At 64.0% G+C, this 20,797-nt stretch overlaps 1 protein-coding gene across 4 annotated transcripts in view; it reads left to right on the top strand.

The window, feature by feature from the left end:
• The window catches only part of ULK1 (unc-51 like autophagy activating kinase 1), a 21,083-nt gene extending 1,948 nt beyond the window's left edge, over positions 1-19,135 (top strand). The window contains exons 4-28 of one of the 4 annotated variants that reach the window (XM_059408164.1): positions 6,605-6,637; positions 6,937-6,973; positions 7,536-7,709; positions 7,807-7,880; positions 8,125-8,226; positions 9,196-9,254; positions 9,335-9,417; positions 9,755-9,805; positions 9,925-10,013; positions 10,672-10,822; positions 11,644-11,704; positions 11,804-11,893; positions 12,349-12,471; positions 13,265-13,413; positions 13,536-13,622; positions 13,896-14,164; positions 14,551-14,741; positions 15,043-15,152; positions 15,233-15,376; positions 15,765-15,958; positions 16,110-16,282; positions 16,374-16,492; positions 16,680-16,837; positions 17,457-17,592; positions 17,682-19,135. In XM_059408164.1, coding sequence (XP_059264147.1) covers positions 6,605-6,637; positions 6,937-6,973; positions 7,536-7,709; positions 7,807-7,880; positions 8,125-8,226; positions 9,196-9,254; positions 9,335-9,417; positions 9,755-9,805; positions 9,925-10,013; positions 10,672-10,822; positions 11,644-11,704; positions 11,804-11,893; positions 12,349-12,471; positions 13,265-13,413; positions 13,536-13,622; positions 13,896-14,164; positions 14,551-14,741; positions 15,043-15,152; positions 15,233-15,376; positions 15,765-15,958; positions 16,110-16,282; positions 16,374-16,492; positions 16,680-16,837; positions 17,457-17,592; positions 17,682-17,737 — 2,913 coding nt within the window. In that variant the 3' untranslated portion in view covers positions 17,738-19,135. Of the gene's footprint in view, positions 1-6,463; positions 6,638-6,936; positions 7,050-7,535; positions 7,710-7,806; positions 7,881-8,124; positions 8,227-9,195; positions 9,255-9,334; positions 9,418-9,754; positions 9,806-9,924; positions 10,014-10,671; positions 10,823-11,643; positions 11,705-11,803; positions 11,894-12,348; positions 12,472-13,264; positions 13,414-13,535; positions 13,623-13,895; positions 14,165-14,550; positions 14,742-15,042; positions 15,153-15,232; positions 15,377-15,764; positions 15,959-16,109; positions 16,283-16,373; positions 16,493-16,679; positions 16,838-17,456; positions 17,593-17,681 lie in introns of those variants that run through there. The other 3 variants (XM_059408167.1, XM_059408165.1, XM_059408166.1) reach the window with 3 other exon arrangements.
• Positions 19,136-20,797: the final 1,662 nt, after the last annotated feature.

Raw genomic sequence — 20,797 nt, 5'->3', positions numbered from 1 at the left:
GGGGGGCCCCCCCCCCCCCCCCCCCCCCCGTTTCCCTGTCCTCTCTCTCCTGCCCCCTCCTGCCCGGGCCACACACCTGGCTGTGGGCAGTGCGCTTCCTCTCGTGAGCGGCCTCGGCTTCCCCCGCCTGGAGGAAGTGCACAGAGGCCCGGCCTCTGCCCAGGCTCTGGGCCTCACTCCCTGGGGCCTGCGGAGGTCCCAGAGTCCTTAGACTTTTCTGAGACACACGGGACCTGGGAAAAATAGCTTTTAAAACTTTGAACAAGTAATTTGGCACAAGAAAAAAAAATTGATTATAAAGTGGCCTGGGACAAGGTAACCCCTTTATCTCGCTGGCCCCACATCGACGTTGGCGGTTTCTGGGTCTCTGCAGGGGCAGAAACACGTTCTTATGTACGGCTCTGCCACCACGTCGTCTGCTTCTGGTGGCCAGTGCCGTTTTCACTGGAGCCTGTATGTCAGGGAGGATCTCTGTCTGTATGCGGGACATCACAGCCCCCTCCCGGGAAGGTCACTGCTTCGGAGCCCAGACTCTGAAGCTAGGTGACCTAGTTCCAGTCCTGGTCTAAACTAGCTTTGAACTTAAACCAGCTGTGTGTCCTTGGACAAATACCTTAACGTGTCTGTGCCTCCACCTCTTGCGGGTGGAGACCCTGGCGTGGCGGGCTTGAAGCTGGCCGTGGTGAGCCTCAAGTGCTTGGTAGCTGTTGTCTCCACACCGTTGTGGGTGTTACTGGAGAGTGTATTGGGTTCCATTGCCCGACATTCCATAGCTGACTGCATCCAGTCCCCCACTGATGAGACGTGGGATTTTCTGGGGTTCTGGCACGTCGGCAGTGTGGTCGTGACCTTGTGCTCAGTTTGGGCCAGGTGTGTATCTGCAGCACAGGCTCCTAGACTGGGATCCCTGGGGAAGAGGGCCGTGCGCTTCTAGTTTGGTACAGTTGCCAAACTGGGGTCCCCAGAGGCTGGACTGGACATGCAGCAGGGATGTGTACGGAAGGGCCGGTCTCCCCACAGCCTCTCTGGGAGGTCGGTTGTCAGACTTTGATCTCAGCAGAAAATGACATCCCCGTGTTTCTCACTTCCTGTGAGTGAGGCTCAGCATCTCGGTGTGTATTTGGAATCCCCCCTGCCTTCGGCCTGATTCCTTTGGTCTTTTTTTTTTTTTTTTTTACTGAGGCTGAATGGTGCCATGATGAGCGGCATGGGCCCTGGACCATACTGTCTTTGTCTGAGCCCAGCTCCTCAATTCACTTACTTGTGTGACTGACCTTGGGCAAGCTTCTCAGTGTCACCTGTCGAATGGGAGACGGTAACAGTATGCCTGTGTGGTTGGGTGGTTGTGCTGAGAGATCTGTGCCTGCCATATAACAACTGCTGTGTAAATGTTGTTGTTTTGTAGAAACTCTTTACGTTTTAAGGAAAACTTTTCTGTGATATGTTGCAAGTATTTTTTCTGAAATTGTTCCTTTTCTGTTGTTGTTCTGTGGCCCTACGGAATAGGAATAGAGACGTTTGTCAGGTGATGTGGGTGCTGGGGGGTGGGTTGTACTCTATTCTGACCCATGGAGAGGCAGCTGGAGCCTGTGGTCTTCTATTGAGTCTACACCTGTGTGGTAGGTGGTAGCTTGGACGTGCTTTTGCCTAGGGAGGGTGGCCATTGCAGGATTCAGGATTAGGACTGTACCTGGCATGCCCTAGGAGGAGGGCTGATGCTCCCAGTTCTGACAGGGACCCCTCCCCCTCCCAAGGCCGGCTGGGTCCCACAGCTGGACATGACTCACTCAGGGCCAGCCTGGCCACAGACGGAGCCAGCGGACCTCCTGCTGGCTTACTCGAGGGCCTTTCGGGGCAGTGCTGGTCTGCCGCCTTGCCTTTCCTCTCCAAGAGGGACCATGGGCCAGGGGTGGAGTGGGTGGCGGTGGGTAGGGTGCAGGCTGGGTGGCAGCCCCTCGTACCAGATTCCGAGCTGGGGGCTGGTGAGGAGGCCCGAGGGAGAGTCCAGGTGCTTCTGGAAATGCCTGTAAGGTTGTGTTATTATGGTCTTAGCTATTTTTTTTAACTTAAAAATGTTTTTAACTTAGAATTTTGAAGTAGAACATATACTGGGCAAGTGGGAAACACAGATCATGAAGTGCTTTGGGGACCTCTTAGGTGAGGGGGGAGCTGGAACGGGCTGGCCCCAGGAGCTCAGAGCCTGAGTTTCTCTGAGCAGGTTGGGGGGCCTGTGGTGCTGCCTTTTGTGGGGACATCTCTCCGCCGGTCCACCCGCCTCTGAGCCCTGAACCCCAGCTCGGCTGCCTGGCCGTGTGCTCCTGACGTGGGGGCTTTGGGGCTGTGTGGTGTCCCGTCGTCAGCCTTGTGGGTCAGTGCCCTAGGACGGAGCTGCTCAGGGATCTGTGCAGGTCACGTCTGCAGTGTCGCCGTGGTGTGTGGCCACTGGGGCTTGGTGCGTCTCTGGGAGGAGCATGTGGTTTCTATTTTCCGAGGGCTCATGCCAGCTCACGCCTCCCCTGCCCTCTCCCCTGCGTTTCCCAGGCAGGGCCAGTGTGCCGGGCGGAGTGCGCCGTGGGGTGGGGGGCAGGCCACCCTGCAGCAGCTGCAGGAGGCTCCCCAAGCAAGAAAGGTGGGGGGCCGGGCACCCTTCCCTGCTGGGAGCTGGCTGGAAGAGGTCAGCCTGGGGCGGGGAGCCGCCCTGCTCCTGTGGGCGGCTGTGCTCTGGCCCCCGCTGGGGCTTTTGGCACCTTCTGGAGCCAAGAGGGCCAGCGTCCCCTGAGTTAACTAGGTCAGTGCCTGCCCACCTACCAGGCCCAGCCCAGGCAGGGAGTGGGATCCTATTAAGGCAAAGCACCTTAGCGCCCCATGGCGGGGTGGCCTCCTACGTGCCTGGATGCTCGGGCCAGCCCCGTCCCTGGGGCCTGTGGGCACCCTGCCAGGGGATGCGGAGGGCTCCCTGTCATCTTCCTGGAAAGGCTTTGCCATGTTGTCCACCTCAGGTGCGAGGGCGGGGACACCCCCTCCCCAGCCTTGGGGGGGGTGGGACTGAGGGTTCCCCGCCCAGCCCTGCCCCTCCCTTGCCCCTGTATGACCGTGTCCACGGCCCGTGGCCTGTGACACGGACTGGAGCCGCCACGTCCAAGGCCAGCAGGGCAGCAGGGCATGTGGGTAGCTGGCCAAGGGGCCATGAGGGCGGCCCTGGGGTGTTTCCCATGGGCCATGGGGCGGATCCGTGCCTTGGCCACGTGTATGTTTCTGTGTAAGGTTGTGATGAGTTTCCAAGAACTTCCCCTGAGTCTGAGAAGAGGCCACCTGTTCCCGTCTGCCTCCCCCGGGGGGAAAGCTGTCCCGGTGGTTTCAAGTGTGTACTGAGTCTAGACTGACCCCGAGCAGGGTACTTGGTGCCTGCAGCCGTGGGGTCCCTGCTCCCTCCCAGGCGAGCATGAGGCTGTGGTGGGTGGGTAGTGAGCTGGGCAGGGGCAGGCCGGCCGTGGCCACCTAGGGAGTGCTGACCAGCCTTTTCCTCCTGGGGGGCCCAGCCAGCTGGCATCCCAGGGAAGGGTGCGGGACACCCACTGGCAGTGCTGGAGGGAAGGCCTGACCCCAGGTGGATGGCGCAGCAGCTCTGGGGAGGGGCCCGGGCAGGGAGCTGGTCTGGAAAAGTTCCCCACCCGGGGGTGGGGAGTCACGCTACCGGGCTCTCTCGGGACCTGGCTTGCTGTCAGCACCCAGGCAGGCTGAGGGCGCCCTGGAGCTGGCTTCTGCTTCTCAGGCCTGGCCATGTTTCCTGAGCTCACCTGGGAAGCGGCCCAGCCGGGGACGGCCAGTGGAGTGAGGATGTCGCAGCTGGGGAGACAGATGCCAGCAGGACGGGGCTGGTCTGAAGCTGTGCTCTGGCCCAGGTCGTGCGAGACCCCCATCTGGCTTCCCTCACTCCAAGCCTTAATGCCCCATGCGAGGTTGGCTTGGCTCCGTGCCCTTGGCCCTAGGCCTGCTGTGCTCTCTCCCTGCCGGCCCTCTCTGCTCCCCACCTGGAGGGCCTGCTGGGGTGAGGCTGGCCTGGCTGATCGAGGCTGCAGGTGGGAGGACCGCGAGCAGAGCGGGGAGCAGGTGTCTGGGTCCCCGGAGCCCCAGTGGCCTCCTGGCCTGCTGCTCACGTGCTGTCCATGGAGGAGCCACAGGCCGTGGGGTGGCTCAGGGTGGTCTCAGGATGGGAGGCATTGGAGGAGGCGATCAGCCCTGATGTCCTCTGGGGAGCACTGGGAACAGTGGGCCGCAGGGATGGGGCATGTGCAGGGGTGGGCACGGGCCTGGGGCCCCAGGGGCCCATGGGGTGCAGTGTTTGGAGGGAGGGCACCCACCGTCATATTTGGAAGCCTGCGGTGGTTCACGTGTGGGGACAAGGCTGGGAGCAGGGCCCAGGCCCCGTTGGAAGGTCCTATGGGCTCTGAAGTACAAAGGGGACTCTTGTCACTTCTGCCAAGGGGGGCCTTCTTTCCAGGGGAGGTGGTCGTGGGGTCTGGGGCACTCCCAGATTCGGGGGCAGAGGGAGGCAGGCCAGGGGTTTGCACTCACTGCTCCCACACAGCCCTTGCCTCCCTGCCAGTCCTGGTGAGTCACTCCCTGGGGGGGCTTTGCTTCGTATTGCCTGTCACTTTGTCCGTGCCTGGCCTGGCTTGGTGGGGTGAGTTTAGGGCTCTTCCTTCTGGAGGTGCCTGGGTCTGAGTCCCAGTTCCGCCCCTCTACTGTATGGCTCAGGGCAGGGGACTTAGCTTTTCTGGGCCACTTGAGGCCAGAAAGTTCCCGGTGCTCCCTGGAGCTCGCTGGTGAGGAGGAACCGTGGGGCATGTCCATGACGCAGCCAGGTGGCCCAAGGGCTGCTCCCCTGGGACGCTCCTAGGTTCCTGCCTCCTGTCCCCGCTCTGGCCTTGGCTGGGACCTCTGCCTGCAGGCCTCCCACTCCCCTTCCGGCTGTCAGCCGCTGCCTGCTTTCTCCTCTCCATGCGTCGAGCCCCCCTGGCCCCGCAGGAGACCGGGGACTCTCCTGGAGTTGCCCCTGTGTTATCTATTCCCCGCAGCTGGCCTGGGAGGACCAGGCCTGGGAACGCAGGGTGGGGCACACTGGAGAGGCCTGCCCGCCCTGGGTGGGGGGTGAGTCAGGGTCGCCCCCGAGAGCACGCCCCACTATTCTACCTGCTGCCCAGGCTGTGTCTTGAACCCATGGCCCTCTGTTGCTGGAGCTCTGGGGGGCTTCTCATTAGGGGGGTACTGACATTATAACATGGGATGTCCCTGGGGGCGTCTGGGTGGCTCATCTGCCTTCAGCTCAGGTCGTGACCCTGGGGTCCTGGGATTGAGCTTCACGTTAGGCTCCCTGCTCGGTGGGGAGCCTGTTTCTCTCTCTCCACTCCCCCTGCTTGTGTTCCCTCTCTCACTGTGTCTTTCTGCCAAATGAATAAATATTAAAAAAACATAAACCCAAAAAACATGGGGTGTCCCCATGCAGCCGCTTGTGTCCTGCTCCATACCCATTGAGTGTGGTTGGGCCCAGGTGCTGCCAGATCTGGTGACAGGGTGGCTGAGCTGGAGGACCCGTCTCCTGCCAGGGAGGGCTTGGGGATATCCATGGGACCCGAGTCCACTGCTGGAGGTCGGGCCTTTGTGGATCAGTCTCAGAGGACTCCCCCGCCGGCAAGGCTGTTGAGAGATGTCCCTCTTGGAGTCACTTCCTTGCCTCCTCCCTTGCTGGCCACTGCGTGGGGAGGGGCTGGGCTGACTGTGTGCAGAGACCCCACCTGCCTGGTCGACTGGGTCTCCGGGGCTCAGATGGCGGGCACACCGCCTGGGGATCTCGGCAGCACTCCTGCCAGCAGCCGGAGCCCGTGGGTGGCATAGGCTCATGTGGATGCTGGTGGTGGGGCTGCCCGTGAACTGGCCGGGCCTCGAGCTCTGTAGTCTCGTCGGGGGGGGGACCCTGCGAGGGATCTCAGCAGCACCCTTAGCCCATGTGTGGCTGGGTGCTGGGCCACGGGCTGGTGCAGCCCTCTGTAATCTTGTTGGTTGGGGTCCTTGATCCTGGAGTCAGGAGTGGTTTCTGAGCTTTGTGGGTCAAGGCGCTCCTAGTTTGGCCGTGTCCTTCTGGGGACCTGGGTCCCCCACTGGGTGGGTAGAATGTGAAGCTGACCCCTGTTGAAACTTCAGGGCTGACCCTGATCTTGATGGGGACCTGGGCAGTTGAAGGTTGCCCCTCAGACCCCGCTCCAGGGACCTCAGGTTCTCCCTGGGACTTGTCAAATAGGAGCCCTCAGATTGGTTCCTGCTCTTGTCAATCATGCCCGCATACCGGTGGCCTCAAAACCAAACAGCACAGCCTGGTCCTCATCCTCTGGCCACTTCCCAGCGGGCCCGCCACGACACAGAAAAGCGGCCTGCTGGTGTCTTCCCTCGCCGGCCTCGCTTGTTTGCTGCCCGGGGATTGTGTTGAGGGCATGAGTGCCAAGTGCGTGGGTCACACTGAGGCGGAGAGGAGCTTCCTGGAGCACTACTGGTGGTGGGGGCAAGCAGTGGCCCCTCCTCCTCTCACTGCTGCTTCTCTGTCCTGCAGGAGATGGCCAATTCTGTTTACCTGGTCATGGAGGTGAGTTCCCGTGGCCCCGGCTGGGAGGATGGGGGGGCCGGACTCTCCTGGGTCCTGGTTCCTTGTCGCCTGGGGAGTAGAGGTTGGTCGCATGCCCATGGGTGTAGGGCCCCCCCGTCCACAGCTCCGGTGGCTGTGGCAGGTGTCTGAGGGGCGATCAGACCCTCTCCTGACCTTTTCAAGTAGGAGTTTCGAGGGACACCTGCCCCAGGAAGGAGCCCGGGAGCAGGAGGCTGGTGTAGGGTGGTGGGCGGTCCAGGAAGGGCCGCTGACCAGGCTGTGCTGATGGTCTGTTGCAGTACTGTAACGGCGGGGACCTGGCCGACTACCTGCACAGTGAGTGGACGCCCCTTGGCCCGGGGCTGCGCACCTAGCCTCGCCCTGACCCAGCCTGCAGGGCAGCCTGACGGAGGTGGGGGCCTCCTGTCCCCCCGCACTTGCTGCGGGAGGTGGATTGGCTCTGCAGGACAGAGGGGTCTGGAAGGCCCCTTGTGAGCAGGACTGATGTGCTTGGCAGGGCTGTGGTGCCTTCTGATGGCCGCCTGGCCCCACAGTGTCCCCGAAGCCCCTGGACGGCTGCTTTGCGGGCCGCTGGGCTGTCCTGAGCGTGCTGGGTCCCCAGCAAGGCCTGGCTGACCTCGGGGGGGCGGGGGGCAGGCACTCTGCAGGCCTCCAGGGGAGGTCTGGGGATAGAGAGAGGGTGCATCGGCAGCAGCACGTGCTGTCAGTGGCATGGTGGCTCGGAGACCCGGCAGCAGATGGGCCCACGGGGTGAGCGCTGGGCACGGCCCCCAAGGCCTCTGGGGTGGGGCTGTGGAGGGATGCTGTGCGGGAGCCTGCGGAGCCTGGAGCCCCTCACCCTGGTACCTGGCTGAGCTGTCGCTCCCCCTCCCTGCAGCCATGCGGACGCTGAGCGAGGACACCATCCGGCTCTTCCTGCAGCAGATCGCGGGCGCCATGCGTCTGCTCCACAGCAAAGGCATCATCCACCGGGACCTGAAGCCCCAGAACATCCTGCTGTCCAACCCTGGTGGGCGCCGCGCCAACCCCAACAACATCCGCGTCAAGATCGGTGAGGCCAGGGCCGGCCCGGGGGGCTGGGGAGTTGGGGGGATGGGGAGCCGGGGCCGCCCTCCTCACAAACACACCCTTCCCTCCCTGCCCCGCAGCCGACTTCGGGTTCGCTCGGTACCTGCAGAGCAACATGATGGCGGCCACGCTGTGCGGCTCCCCCATGTACATGGTAGGTGGGTCGCCTCCGCCCCGGGCCCCGTGGGAGGGACGTGAGTCATGACCCACCCCCGTCCTCCGCCGCACATGGGGGGGGGCAGTCTGTGTGGCTGGGCTGCTGTTCCCGACGACACCTGTGGCACTTGGGTGCCAGCTGGCTCGCGTCTCTGACGGGCGGGTGTTGACACGAGACTCGGGTCACGGAACGCTGTGTCCGTCCCGGCCACGGTGCTGACCTGTATGCTTCGCACCCATAGGCCCCCGAGGTCATCATGTCCCAGCATTACGACGGGAAGGCGGACCTGTGGAGCATCGGCACCATCGTGTACCAGTGCCTGACGGGGAAGGCGCCCTTCCAGGTGAGCGAGCCCCAGGTCAGGCGTGGGCCTAGCGCCACTTGGCACCCTGCACCGGACGCTTGGCTCTGGGTCCCTGCTCGGCCGCCGAGCACCGCAGGCTGGCAGCCTTTGCTCTCGGGAGTCAGGTGGTCTTGTGGCTCCTTAGCATACAGTCCTGTAGGGCCCCGTCCTGCTCCAGGCCAAGCTGGAGTCCGTGAGCTCCAGCGTTCATCTGCGTGTGCCCAGGTGTATGTCTGAACCCTTGTGCCCTCTCTCCTGCCCAGGCCCTGTTGGCGTGAGGCGCTGAACAGGGCTGAGGCCCCGAGGGGCACCACATGTGAAAGCAGTGGCTGGGTCGGCAGTGGGGCTGCAGAGGGCCGGGGGCTCCGAGCCGCGCTGTGCCGGGCTACGTGTCCCGTCATGACTTCTGGCTTGATGGCGCAGCTCTCAGCTGTTGCCGCCTGGTGACCTCGGCTGGCCTCTAGCTCTCTGTACTCCAGTCTGCTGTTCCCTCCCGACGTGAGCATGCGGGGGGCTGTCCCTCGCTGTCAACCCTAGAGGGTTGGGTGGTCTCCTGCTCTTGGCGGCTCACTGGCGCCAGGAACAGCCGCGTGCGGTGAGCACAGATGGCTGACTGTACATGTGCCCGCCAGGCGCTCCCCGGGGGTACGGTGCCCACAGGGAGGGGAAGGCTGGTGCTGGGCGCAGGGACTGTTGTTTTCTTTCAAAAGGCAAACATCCAGTCCCACCAGATACCCAAGACCACCCTAACCAGTCTGCCCTGGGTGGGAGGGAGGCCTGGCCGCTGTTATGTGGTCCCTGTGGTCTGCAGCCTGGATGGGGCAGAGGAGGGAGGCCACCCCTGGGAGCACGGGTGTGCCTGCGGTGCTTGGTCCAGGGCCCCAAGCTCCGGCCTGCTGTCACAGTTGGGGGGGCCTTGCGTGGGGCTTGGAGGCTCTGAGGGGAGCTCACGCTGCCGTCTCCTGCCAGGCCAGCAGCCCCCAGGACCTTCGTCTCTTCTACGAGAGGAACAAGACGCTGGTCCCCACGTAAGTGCCTGGTGTTGCCCGCTCCCGCCCCTTCCGCTGACCCCGGTGGGCAGCGCGTCATGTTGTCTCTGCCCCGCCAGCATCCCCAGGGAGACGTCAGCCCCGCTGAGACAGCTGCTGCTTGCCCTGCTGCAGCGGAACCACAAGGACCGCATGGACTTCGGTGAGTGGCCCCTGGGTGGCCCACAGCGCGCGTCTGCTCCTCACGGCCTACCGGGTCGGGGCACGGCCTCCTGGCCACGTGCCACTCTCCCTCGGCTCCCGGGCACCCACAGGCTGTTAAAACCCCGGTTTTACAACGGGAAGTGGGGCCACTAGGAAAACCCATGAGGCAGGGTGGGCGGTACTCAGGTGGCGGCATGAGGAGCCACCTGCTGGGGCCGCCTCCGTCTCCATCAGCCAGGGTTCCCGCGCCTGCGGGAGCTCAGGCCCCAGCGGCACTGGGGGGCCAGAGAGCCCTGGGCTCAGGGCTCTGAGGCCTCTCTGGCCTTCTCCCACAGACGAGTTCTTCCATCATCCTTTCCTCGACGCCAGCGCCGCCGTAAAGAAGTGTGAGTCCCCTGAGGGTCCTGGTGCCGCCGAGGCCCTGGCGGGGCTGGATGGGAGCTCAGGTGCCACAGCTGCTGGGGGGGTGGGAGCCGCCCGTGTGCTGACCTGTGCCCTCCGCCAGCCCCTCCCGTGCCTGTGCCCTCGTACCCGAGCTCGGGCTCCGGCAGCAGCTCCAGCAGCAGTTCCGCCTCGCACCTGGCCTCCCCGCCGGTGAGTGCCCCGCTGGCAGCCGGGCCTGGGCTTCTCCCCCTGGGGTTCGTCCTCACGCTGGGGACACTACGCCCTCAGGATACCTGCCGTTCGCACTAGCTGCGGACAGAGAAGTTCGGGTTGTGGAAGGTCAGAGCATGACGAGTTGGGAGAAGCGCTCATAGCTCCCACCGCCAGCCCTCGTGTCCCAGAGGCCGGCCTGCTAGGTGTGGGTCTGTGTGTGCTGGCCTGTGCACGCGTGGGCATGGGGGCCGGGTGGTCCTGCGTCCTGGAGTGCAGCCCCGCACGTGTCCCCGGGACCTCGGCATGGGTTGGGGGGGACCTGCTGAGGGCACACACACAGACCTGGGGTGCCAGGGCCTGTGGTGCAGAGGATGGCTCTCCGCCACGGCGAAGGTAGATGGGGGATGCCTTCTGTCCTGAATGCAGAGCAGCCCTTTCAGGCCTCTGCAGGACTGATGGAGATGCAGGGGAAGTCTCCCCAGGAACTCTGGGAGCTGGGTGGCTGCGTCCGGGGACTGTCCCTGTGGGGCCCAGCTGGCGGTAGACCACGCAGGAGCTGATGGGAAGGAGGGCTGAGCCCCATGTCAGCACCTGCAGCCCTGGTTTGCCCCGGGTCCTGGGGCCGAGTCTCAGTGACCTCCCCTGTGACCCCCAGTCCCTGGGAGAGATGCAGCAGCAGCTCCAGAAGACGCTCACGTCCCCGGCCGACGGGGCCGGCTTCCTGCAGGGCTCCCGTGGCTCTGGCGGCAGCAGCGACTCATCCTGCGACACGGATGACTTTGTCATGGTCCCGGCCCAGTTTCCAGGTCAGAGGCTGGGAGTGGTTCCGGTGTGAGCGTGCGTGTGACTTCATGCGCGCGCATGTGTGTGCGTGTGCGCGTGCCGGTGAACCTGTCTCCGTGTGTGTCCTCGGGGTCTGGGAGCTTCCCTACCAGGTGGGCTTGGCTAGGGGGTCCAGACCACGCCATCCCACTTTTCCGGGGCTGGTCTGTACACGGAGTCCCTGTGCTCTGACCCTGCCCTCTGGTCTCTGCTCCCAGGGAGGCAGCTGGTGTCAGTTTAGTATTTGTCGAGTACTGGTTCTCCGTGCTCTGCGACCCGCCCAGCCCGTCCCCAAACTCTGTCCCAGGGTCTGAAGTTCCTTTTTTGACTCTGGGCATTGACGGTTCCTTTCGCTGCCCGTGGCCATCCCATGACTCTGGGGACGGGGCAGGGTTGGAGTGGTCCTACATCTCCAGGGTAGGGCCAGGAGGGCAGTGAGCCCGGAGACAGGGCCAGGAGAGAGCTTGATGGGGCAGGTGTGGGACCAGGGTCCCAGAGGAGGGGTCAGGTCCAGGCTGGGAGCCGCGGGTGCCTTGCCTGGAGGTGGCTGAAGGGTGGAACACGGAGGGCACACACAGGGTCTGCTTCAGAGCCCGAGGTCGGGTCAGGTTGGGGGACAGAAGTGGGGACTTGGGAGTGCTGCCTCCTCCCCCCCGCCCCTGCCTGGAGCCTCCCCCCGCCATCGGAATGGAGTGTGGGGCCATCAAGGAGCCGTGGTGGGTAAGGTGGCCCGGGAGCATGCAGTGGGCACTTGTCCTGGTGTGGGAGGTACCCAGGCCCAGCCTCACCCGTGTCCCGTCTGCAGGTGACCTGGTGGCTGAGGCAGCCGGTGCCAAGCCTCCTCCGGACAGCCTCATGTGTAGCGGGTGAGCCCCCTGCCCTGCCCACTGCTGGTTTGGGGAGAGGGACATGCTGGCTCTTGGCAGTTGTTCCTTTGTCCTGTCTATGTTGTCTGTCCGTACCAGGAGCTCACTGGTGGCTTCTGCTGGCCTGGAGAGCCGTGGCCGGACCCCATCTCCTTCCCCGCCCTGCAGTAGCTCTCCTAGCCCCTCAGGGTGAGCAGGGCCTGGGGTGGGGTAGGGCTGTGAGGGGCCCCAAGCTGCGGTTAGGGCCCCCAGCCTCAGGTGGGGCTTTGCAAGACCTGTGTCCACGGGTCCTGTCGTTGAGGCCTTGCAGGTCACTGGCTTCTCGTGGGTGGCCCAGGAGGGGGCTGTGGCGGGAGGGATGTAGATCTGGGGGGTGTGGATTTAGCTGCGGGGCCAGGTGGGCTCAGGGCCCCAGAGCCAAGCGGGGGACCAGCCCCAGCTGGCCTTTTATCACATGTGTCTGTGGCACAGGGTACTTGGGATGGGGTGTGAACAGTTCTGGGTGCCGGAATGGTGGCCTGTGCAGAGCTGAGGAAGCAGGTGGCCTCCGTGGCCTCTGCCGCCTGGTGTTTGGGGCTGGGGTTCAGCTCAGTGTGCTGTTTCTGTTCACAATCCCCCCCTCCCTGCTTGTCTTCCCACTGCAGCCGGGCCGGCCCCTTCAGCAGCAGGTGTGGCGTGTCCGTCCCCATCCCAGTCCCCACGCAGGTGCACAACTACCAGCGCATTGAGCAGAACCTGCAGTCGCCTACCCAGTACCAGACCACACGGTGAGCATAGTCCCCTCTGACCTCTGACACACCGTGACTGACTACAGAGGTCCCCCTGGGGGCAAAGGGTGTGTCCTAGAGAACTACAGTGGGAACACCCCCGCCGTAGCTCACTTGGAGTGATCTAGGGTTGTCCCATATGTACAGTTGTGCAGGCTGTGCACTGTGTAAATTTCATTGATACTGTTTTAGGATGTGTGGAGGTTTTAGGTTTATTAGGATAGTTTTTTGGTAGATGTTAGCAAGGTATCTTGAATTTACAAAACTCAGCATTGACTTTTTTGGAAAAAGATTTTATTTATTTGGTAGAGAGAAAGAGACAGGGAACACAAGCTGGGGGTGGGGGGAAGTGGGAAAGGGGAGAGGCAGGCTCCCCACTGAACAGGGAGCCAAAGGCAGGGCTCAGTCCCAGGACCCCAGGATCATGATCTGAGCCGAAGGCAAACACTTAACAACTGAGCCACTCAGGCACCCCTCAGAATTGATTTTTGACAAATTTCAACAAATGCTACAGGAGAAGGCCCCCTCGTTTTTTTAATTCATGGAGAGTTCCTGTGGGCTAGTGGTTGGCCTGGCAGGGACTGTGACCACAGGTCTGAGGATGCCCAAGGAAACACTGGGGTTTTTTGCTCCCTACTTACTGCTCTAGGCAGGAGGGTGAGCAGTCCATTCTCCTTGGAGGCTCCTGAGTGAGACCCGTTATTTGGATGGAGGGTTGAGCCATCTGGTATGGGCATGACCCTCACCATGTGTGGCTGGGGCTTCACCTCCCCACGCCTGCTCCTGTCCCCAGGTCCTCTGCCATCCGCAGGTCGGGCAGCACCAGCCCCCTGGGCTTTGCCCGCCCCAGTCCGTCCCCACCGACCTATGCTGAGCACGGCGCCACCTTGGCCAGGAAGCTGTCCCTGGGAGGGGGCCGGCCCTACACACCATCTCCACAAGGTGAGCCTGGATGCTCCTGGTGGGAGCTGCTGAAGGGGGTCCTTCCTGGGCTGGAGTGTAAGGGGAGGGGGCTGGCTCTCTCTGTCGGGGCATGACCCTGGTGACTTCTCTCTCTCCTCAAGTTGGAATCCTCCCCGAGCGGCCGGGCTGGAGTGGGGCACCCTCCCCGCAAGGAGCTGAGATGCGGGGAGGCAGATCCCCTCGTCCAGGTAGGTGCGGCCTTGGCCCTGGGCAAGAGCCAGCTTCCCGCTTGCAACGGTCACTGGTGCACAGGGAGGGAGGGTTGGGTCCTGGGGGACTGTTCACAAGTTCAGGCTGTGGCTGTGGAGGGGTATGGAGGGCCTCGGTGTCCGCGCGCACCTTGCAGTGTGACTGGGTAGGGGCAGTAGGCTGGACTGGAGGGCCTCACACATGCTCCTCTTGCTGCTGGGCTGGGCGGGCCCCACGTGGGAGTGACCTGGCCTTGTCCTGTCCTGCCCCAGGCTCCTCTGCACCTGAGCACTCTGCGCATGCCGCTGGGCTGGGCTGTCGCCTGCACAGCGCTCCCAACCTGTCTGACCTGCACGTCGTCCGCCCTAAGTTGCCCAAGCCCCCCACGGACCCCCTGGGGGTGGCATTCGGCCACCCCCAGTCCAGCCCCCCACAGCCGGCCCACGGGCTACAATCCTGCCGACCCCTGCGAGGCTCGCCCAAGCTGCCTGACTTCCTGCAGCGCAACCCCCTGCCCCCCATCCTCGGCTCCCCAACCAAGGTAATGGGCCCCAGAGCTGGTGGGGCAGGGAGGGAGCGGCCAGTGTGGCTCTGCCCCGAGGACCCCTTCCCGCCCGCCTGGCAGGATGCCCGCGGGACATGCTTCCGGCCCCAGAAATGCAAGTGCCCCATGGGCTCTGGCTCTGCTCACGCCAGCTGCTTAGCTCAGTCTCCGTAGCATTCTCGTTGGAGAAGCAGGGGCCAGACCCATAGTGACACGTGGGGTTTCTGAGGGCACACGTGTGCCTGGGTGTTGGGCATGTGTGGGGCGCGTACTGCTTTCCTGCAGCAAACGAGGTCTTGCGCCTGTGCTGTGGACACCCGGTGATGGAGGCGTGGGGCCATGGCCGCGGCGGTCTGTCTTAGCTCCCCGCCCGCTCCTCCTAGGCCATGCCTGCCTTCGACTTCCCCAAGACCCCCAGCTCCCAGAACTTGCTGGCTCTCCTGGCCCGGCAGGGTGTGGTCATGACCCCGCCGCGGAACCGGACGCTGCCGGACCTCTCCGAAGCAGGACCGTTCCAGGGGCCACAGCTGGGCCCCGGCCTGCGGCCCGCCGAGGACAAGGGCCCCTTTGGCAGGTGCGTGGGAAGGGACTGTCCCGACTGGACTTGCCCGCCCGCGCGCTGGGAGAAGCTGGGAGTAGCTGGGAGTGGACCCGCCTGTGGATAGGGCCGCCGTCTGCGCCGCCCCTCTCTGGGAGCCTTGCTGAGCTTACCTGGCGCGTCTGTTCACGGGGGCCACTAGCAGTGTCCAGGGTGGGCAGGACACGGCCAGCCGACAAGAAGCCTTGTGTGCCTGGCGTGCCGTGAGTTAGGGAGGGCCGGCTGGGCATTGCGGGCCAGGGCCCGGGCCGTCTCCTCAAGGCTCCTCGCCCTACAGGTCCCTCAGTACTGGCCGCCTCACTGATCTGCTCCTTAAGGCTGCGTTTGGGACCCAGGCCCCTGACTCGGGGAGCACGGACAGCCTGCAGGAGAAGCCTATGGAGATCGGTGGGTGGGCGGGCAGCCTCCCTGGGGTGGGGGTGGGCCGGGACCCCCCAGGTTCTGAGCCTTTTCTCCTGTTCTTGCAGCGCCCTCTGCTGGCCTCGGAGGGAACCTGCACCCAGGAGCCCGTGCTGGGGGGGCCAGCAGCCCGTCTCCCGTGGTGTTCACTGTGGGCTCGCCCCCCAGCGGGACCACGCCACCGCAGGGTCCCCGTGCCAGGGTGTTCTCAGGTGAGGACCGCACGGTGCTGCTCCAGGTGGCAGGGCATAAGCGGCAGTGCGGGTCAGAAGGCAGAAGTGGGAGGCAGTGTCAGTCTTACTCGTGGAGCAGGCCTAGTACCCACAACACCCGCGCCTGCAGCCGCCCTGGGAGGCCTGTCCTTGTGGGTCAGGGGTCCCGGGCTCGGACCCAGGCATGCCCATAGCTCCTGCCTCAGGACTGGAGGGCCCACCTGCTGTGGGCCAGGAGGCAGGAAGGACAGGGCATCCACGGCGGGCTCTGCTCGGGGGCGGAGCAGGAGTGGAGACCTGGGCGTGCAGAGCAGGTGGGAAGGGGTTTGCGTTGGGGAGTTGAGAGGAGTGTGTCCTGAATCGGCTGCCCGCGGGCCTCTCCCTGCAGTGGGCTCCTCGAGCTCCCTTGGCTCCGCTGGCTCCTCCTCTGCCCGTCACCTGCCCCCCGGGGCCTGTGGGGAGGCTGCCTCGGACGCTCCGGCCCCTGGCCACTGCTGCGGCTTTGCTGACCCTGTTACTGCCAACCTGGAGGGCGCTGTGACCTTCGAGGCCCCCGATCTCCCTGAGGAGACTCTGATGGAGGTGAGGGCCCCCAGGCGTGGGTAGCGGGTCCTGGTTTGGGGAGGGTGGGGGTGATGGTTGGGCTGCAGGTCCTGGGAAGGGGAGGGTGGCGATGTCTGGGGAGGGGTCTACCACTTCCACCACCTCGCGCACCCCCCCCCCCCCCCCGCAGCAAGAGCATACGGAGATCCTGCACAGCCTGCGGTTCACGCTGGTCTTCGTCCAGCACGTGCTGGAGATCGCGGCCCTGAGAGGCAGTGCCAGCGACACGGCCGGGGGGCCCGAGTCCCAGCTGCAGGAGAGCGTGGTGGCCGACCAGATCAGCCTGCTGAGCCGGGAGTGGGGGTGCGTGGGCCCTGCAGGGCCGGGGCAGGGGGGCCGGGGGCGGCCCGGGCTCCAGGCCCCTGTGCCTCCTGACGCGTCTGTGGCCCCGCAGCTTCGCGGAGCAGCTGGTGCTCTACCTGAAGGTGGCCGAGCTGCTGTCCTCAGGCCTGCAGACCGCCATCGACCAGATCCGGGCCGGCAAGCTGTGCCTGTCGTCCACCGTGAAGCAGGGTGAGTGCTCGCCCTCAGGGGCTTCGACGGAGGCCGGAGAGGTGGCCAGGTGTGGAAGGTCGGGGAGAGTCCGGGGGAGGGGAGGAAAGGCCTTTGGAGGAGTCGCCGGGAGTAGCCAGGGCTCCTGGGGACGGAAGGGGCCGTGCCGTGCTGACGGAGGCTGTGCTTGCCCTGGCCCTACCCGCAGTGGTGCGGAAGCTGAACGAGCTGTACAAGGCGAGCGTGGTGTCCTGCCAAGGGCTCAGCCTGCGGCTGCGGCGCTTCTTCCTGGACAAGCAGCGGCTACTGGACCGCATCCAGAGCGTCACCGCCGAGAAGCTCATTTTTAGCCACGCGGTGCAGATGGTAGGCCCGTGCGTCGGGCGGGAGGGCCACCACTTGCCGGGCTCAAGGCCGGGGTCCCCCCGCCAGTGCTTGCCTCTGGGCTCCCCAGGCCCAGCCCGTGCCCGGATCCTGTCTGGGCCTCGGGTCCAAGGAGGAGGCCCGGTGCTCAGGCCTTAATGGCGGGTGTGTGTTTCCCAGGAGCGGCCAGGACAGGCGACCCCGCTGCAGGGCTCACCACAGGAGCCCAGGTCTCCTCTGCTCCCGCGACTTCAGGGTCTCGGAGCCTAGGAAGAGTTGGCTGGGAGGTGGAGGCGGTGTTTGACGATGTTAGTTTATAGCATGCATGCGCAGGCACAGCAAGCGTCTGAGGGAGAGCGTGCCGCCGCCTCTGCAGGGGTGATGGGTGGTGAGGTAGGCCGGCACAGCCGGTGCTGCCAGGGGGTGCTCTCCATGGCAGCGGTGGCCCGGGGCGGCACGAGTTTCTCTGTTCAGGCCCCCACGTGGCCCTGGTGGTCCTCACCGTGGGCCATGTCCTCATTTGAGCCGCCCGCTGTGTGTGCGGCAACAGTCGGTTCCTGGTCCCTGTGTGGCTGGTGCGGGGCTCGGGCCAGCTGGCTGAGCCCCGGCCTCCCGCGAGCAGGTGCAGTCGGCCGCCTTGGACGAGATGTTCCACCGCCGGGAGGACTGCGTGCAGCGCTACCACAAGGCCCTGCTGCTCATGGAGGGGCTGCAGCACATCCTCAGCGACCAGGCGGACGTGGAGAACATCGCCAAGTGTGAGTGCCGCTGGGCTGGCCTGGGGAGGCCGTAGGGGAGGGGAGGGGAGGGGAGCGGGGCCTCCTGACCCAGCCGTCCCTCATTGCAGGCAAGCTGTGCATCGAGCGGAGACTCTCGGCGTTGCTGAGCGGCCTCTGTGCCTGACCCGTGGGGTGCCTGGCTCACGGGGCCCCAGGGGCTGAATCTCCTCTGCCAGTCCCCCAGGCTGATGGGCAGCCGGCTGGCCAGGCTCAGTGGAACAAGCCTGCGGCCGTGGTGCTGCCTGCTGCTGCTGGGGAGAAGCTGGGGGGCTCCCGAGCCAAAGGGCTGAACTCTGTTGTGGGGGGTTTGGGGCGCCTGAATCTGGGCAGTCCCCCCACCGCCTCACCGGCGGGCTGAGCTCCCGGCCACCTTGAAGGCAGGTGGGTACATGCAGCCGGTCCCCAATCCCAGCCAGACCTTGGGGCAACCCTGATGCCGGCTGCCGTGCTGAGGACAGGTGGAGGCACTGAGACAGCTCTGCCCAGGAGAAGGTGCGGCCGCCTGGTCCCCCTCTTTCCCCGCGACCACCCACCCAGCTTTGTGAATCACGGAGCACTTTACGCAGGCGCAGTGCTGCCTGCTGCGCTAGGAGGCGTGTGTACAGACTTATATACATATATACATATATAAATAGCCGTGCGAGCGTGTGTGCTGTCTGCCCAGGACCTTCCCGGGGAGACACAGACGTCTTATTTAAATGTTCTTTTAGGGACGGACAGTATGAAGCACCAAGCTTTCTGAACCCAGAACAGACGTTGAAGTCTATTACACTTTACTCCTGAAACGTGTCTTATTTTTCTGCAGCTCTTTTTTTTAACAAAAGAAGAAAATTTGTAGAAGTTTAGGGTTTGTTTTGGAAGCGGGAGGCAGGATGGGCTGGGTCCTCAGTGTCACGTGGAGGCCGGTGGTGGCTGAGAGGGCGGCCCCCCCCCCCCCCCCCCCCCCGCGCTGACCTGGAGGCGGTGGGCGGGCGAGGGGGGATCGTGTGCAAGGCCTCCCGTCAGCTTTCACAGAGGGTGTGATGCCAAAGTCGTATGCCACCCCCAGGCTGGGTCTCGGCTGCTCTGGGGGGCTGGCAGGGGGGCTGTGCCTCGCCCCCCTCATTGTGTCTTGGAGAGGGCAGACGAAGTGCTCTGGGCGAGGGGTTGAAGGTCTTACATCAAGACACGGACATCTGTGCGTTCCTTTCTCTGCAATACTTGAAATCTCGGAAGTAGCCCTGTGAGTCGTTCCTGGGCCGGCCTGTGGCTCTCTTCTTGCTGCCAGAACCCATGCGTATTTACTGGTTTACGGTTGGCTGGGACCCAGGCCACCAGGAGGCTGGTGCCACGGGAGGGAACGCAGACAGCGGGCCACCACGCCGCCCGCCTCCTGGGGTGTGTGCTCTCGGCCCATCCTGTTTCCACCGCTCGGCACCGGACCCTTGGTCTACTTTAAAGGAGTTTTCGTGTGATCCTCCACTCCCTCCATTTGCATTACGTTGTGTAATACTGACTGAAGGAAATAAACCTTTGGAACTGAGTGGGAGTGGCCTCTCTAGTGTGTCTCACCCTGCGGCCCGGGGGCCTGTAGCAGCGCGCGAGGAGTCACCCTGTCCGTGACCCCCAGGGCGCAGACCCCTGGGGCTACACTAGGTGCTGTGATGTGAGTTTGGGGCTGCGTTGACCCCTACCGCCAGGGACACCGTGTTCGTCTCTGGGGGGACACGTGGGAGGGGAACCAGCTCTGGACCGTGTGGCTGCTGTGCCACGCTGGCCCCGTCTCGTGGGCAGGAGGGCCTGCTTTCTCCATGTCCTCCCCGATGCCATCTGTCTGGATCCCGCCATGCTGCCGCTGGAGCGGGGTTTCCCTCACGCCTGGTGACCTCCAGCACCGTCTCTGGTGCTTGTTGGCCATTTCTAGGTAGGTTAGGTGCAGGATTTGCATTCTTAAGACTGTATACTGTTTCTGTGAGTTTTAAAAATAACTCATTACCAGAAAGGCTAACCGCAGGATTACACGAAAGTGCACAGAGAGAGCACCTTGGAGGCGGCGGAGCGTGGGGCCCGGGAAGGTGGGGCCGGGGGCTTCGGGTCCTGCCTGCCTGGCATGTGCCTGCAGACAGGAAGGGCCGTGCGGGTGGGAAACGGGGCGGGAGGCGGAGCCCCTTCCGCTCGGTGGGGCTCCTGGTCTATCAGTAAGTGGAAGAAATGCCCAGAGGATGAAGAGAGTTGTGGCATTCTGTTGCTCAATTAATAGGCTTCAGAGTCCACTTCCTCCTCTCTCCTGCCCCCGTTTGTCCGCGCACACGGCGTGGCGGGGAGCCTGCACGGACGCGCGTCATCACCCTGGTCCGTGGTTGCTGCTGTCCGTTCTGTGGGCTGACACCTGTGCGCGTGTCCCCCACACTGTCACATGCAACTTCACTGCCCACCGTCTTCTCTTCTGCCCCCTCCTTCCCTCCCCCAACCCCCGGCAAACACTGGCCTTTTTATTCCCTCTATAATCTCGACTTCTCTAGAACGTCATAGATTTGGGATCCGCGTGCGGCCTTTTCAGACTGGCAGCTTTTCACATAAGACACATCTGAGGTTTCTGCGTCCGTAGCTCATTTCCTTCTAGCCCTGAAGAATACTGTACCGTTTGGGTGGGTTACTTTATCCGGTCACCCAGCTGAAGGACACCCCAGTGCTTCCAAGTTTGGGCAGTTACAGCTGAACTGCTAGAAAGGTCCCTGTGTAGGAACCTGGTGGTGAGGGCTGGGCGTGGGGTGTGGCAACTGTGCAGGAGGGGCTGGCTCCCTCCTCTCTGTCCGAGCACCTCCCCATTCCCCAGCTCACTCCAGGCATGTTTACCGTTGCCCAGGCTCTTGGCCAGGAGGACCAGGCTCAGGCTGGCCACTGTCATTGGTGGGGTCTGAGGAGGGAGCAGGTGTGGTGGTCTGCTCCCCACACGACAGGTGACCGGGAGCCTCTCTCCCCTGACAGTGGGCAGTTCTGACCTGTCACAGCGCTTCCCTTCCTGCCAGTTTCACTCCTACAAGGACCCTGGCATAGGCTCCTGCAGGGACACATGCCTCCACCCTTCCTACCTGATGTAACTTGGCTGGGCGCCTCCCAGTCAGGGGCTGCACATGGTTTAGTCCGGGGGTGTTGGGTTTGCCCCTGCCACAGCTCTTCACATGGTCTGGGTCTCTGTTCCAGC

This window comes from Mustela nigripes, chromosome 8 (assembly GCF_022355385.1).
Source record: "Mustela nigripes isolate SB6536 chromosome 8, MUSNIG.SB6536, whole genome shotgun sequence".
Taxonomy (NCBI): domain Eukaryota; kingdom Metazoa; phylum Chordata; class Mammalia; order Carnivora; family Mustelidae; genus Mustela; species Mustela nigripes.
Note: the sequence above shows the minus strand (reverse complement) of the source record. Positions and strands in the feature narration are given on the sequence as shown.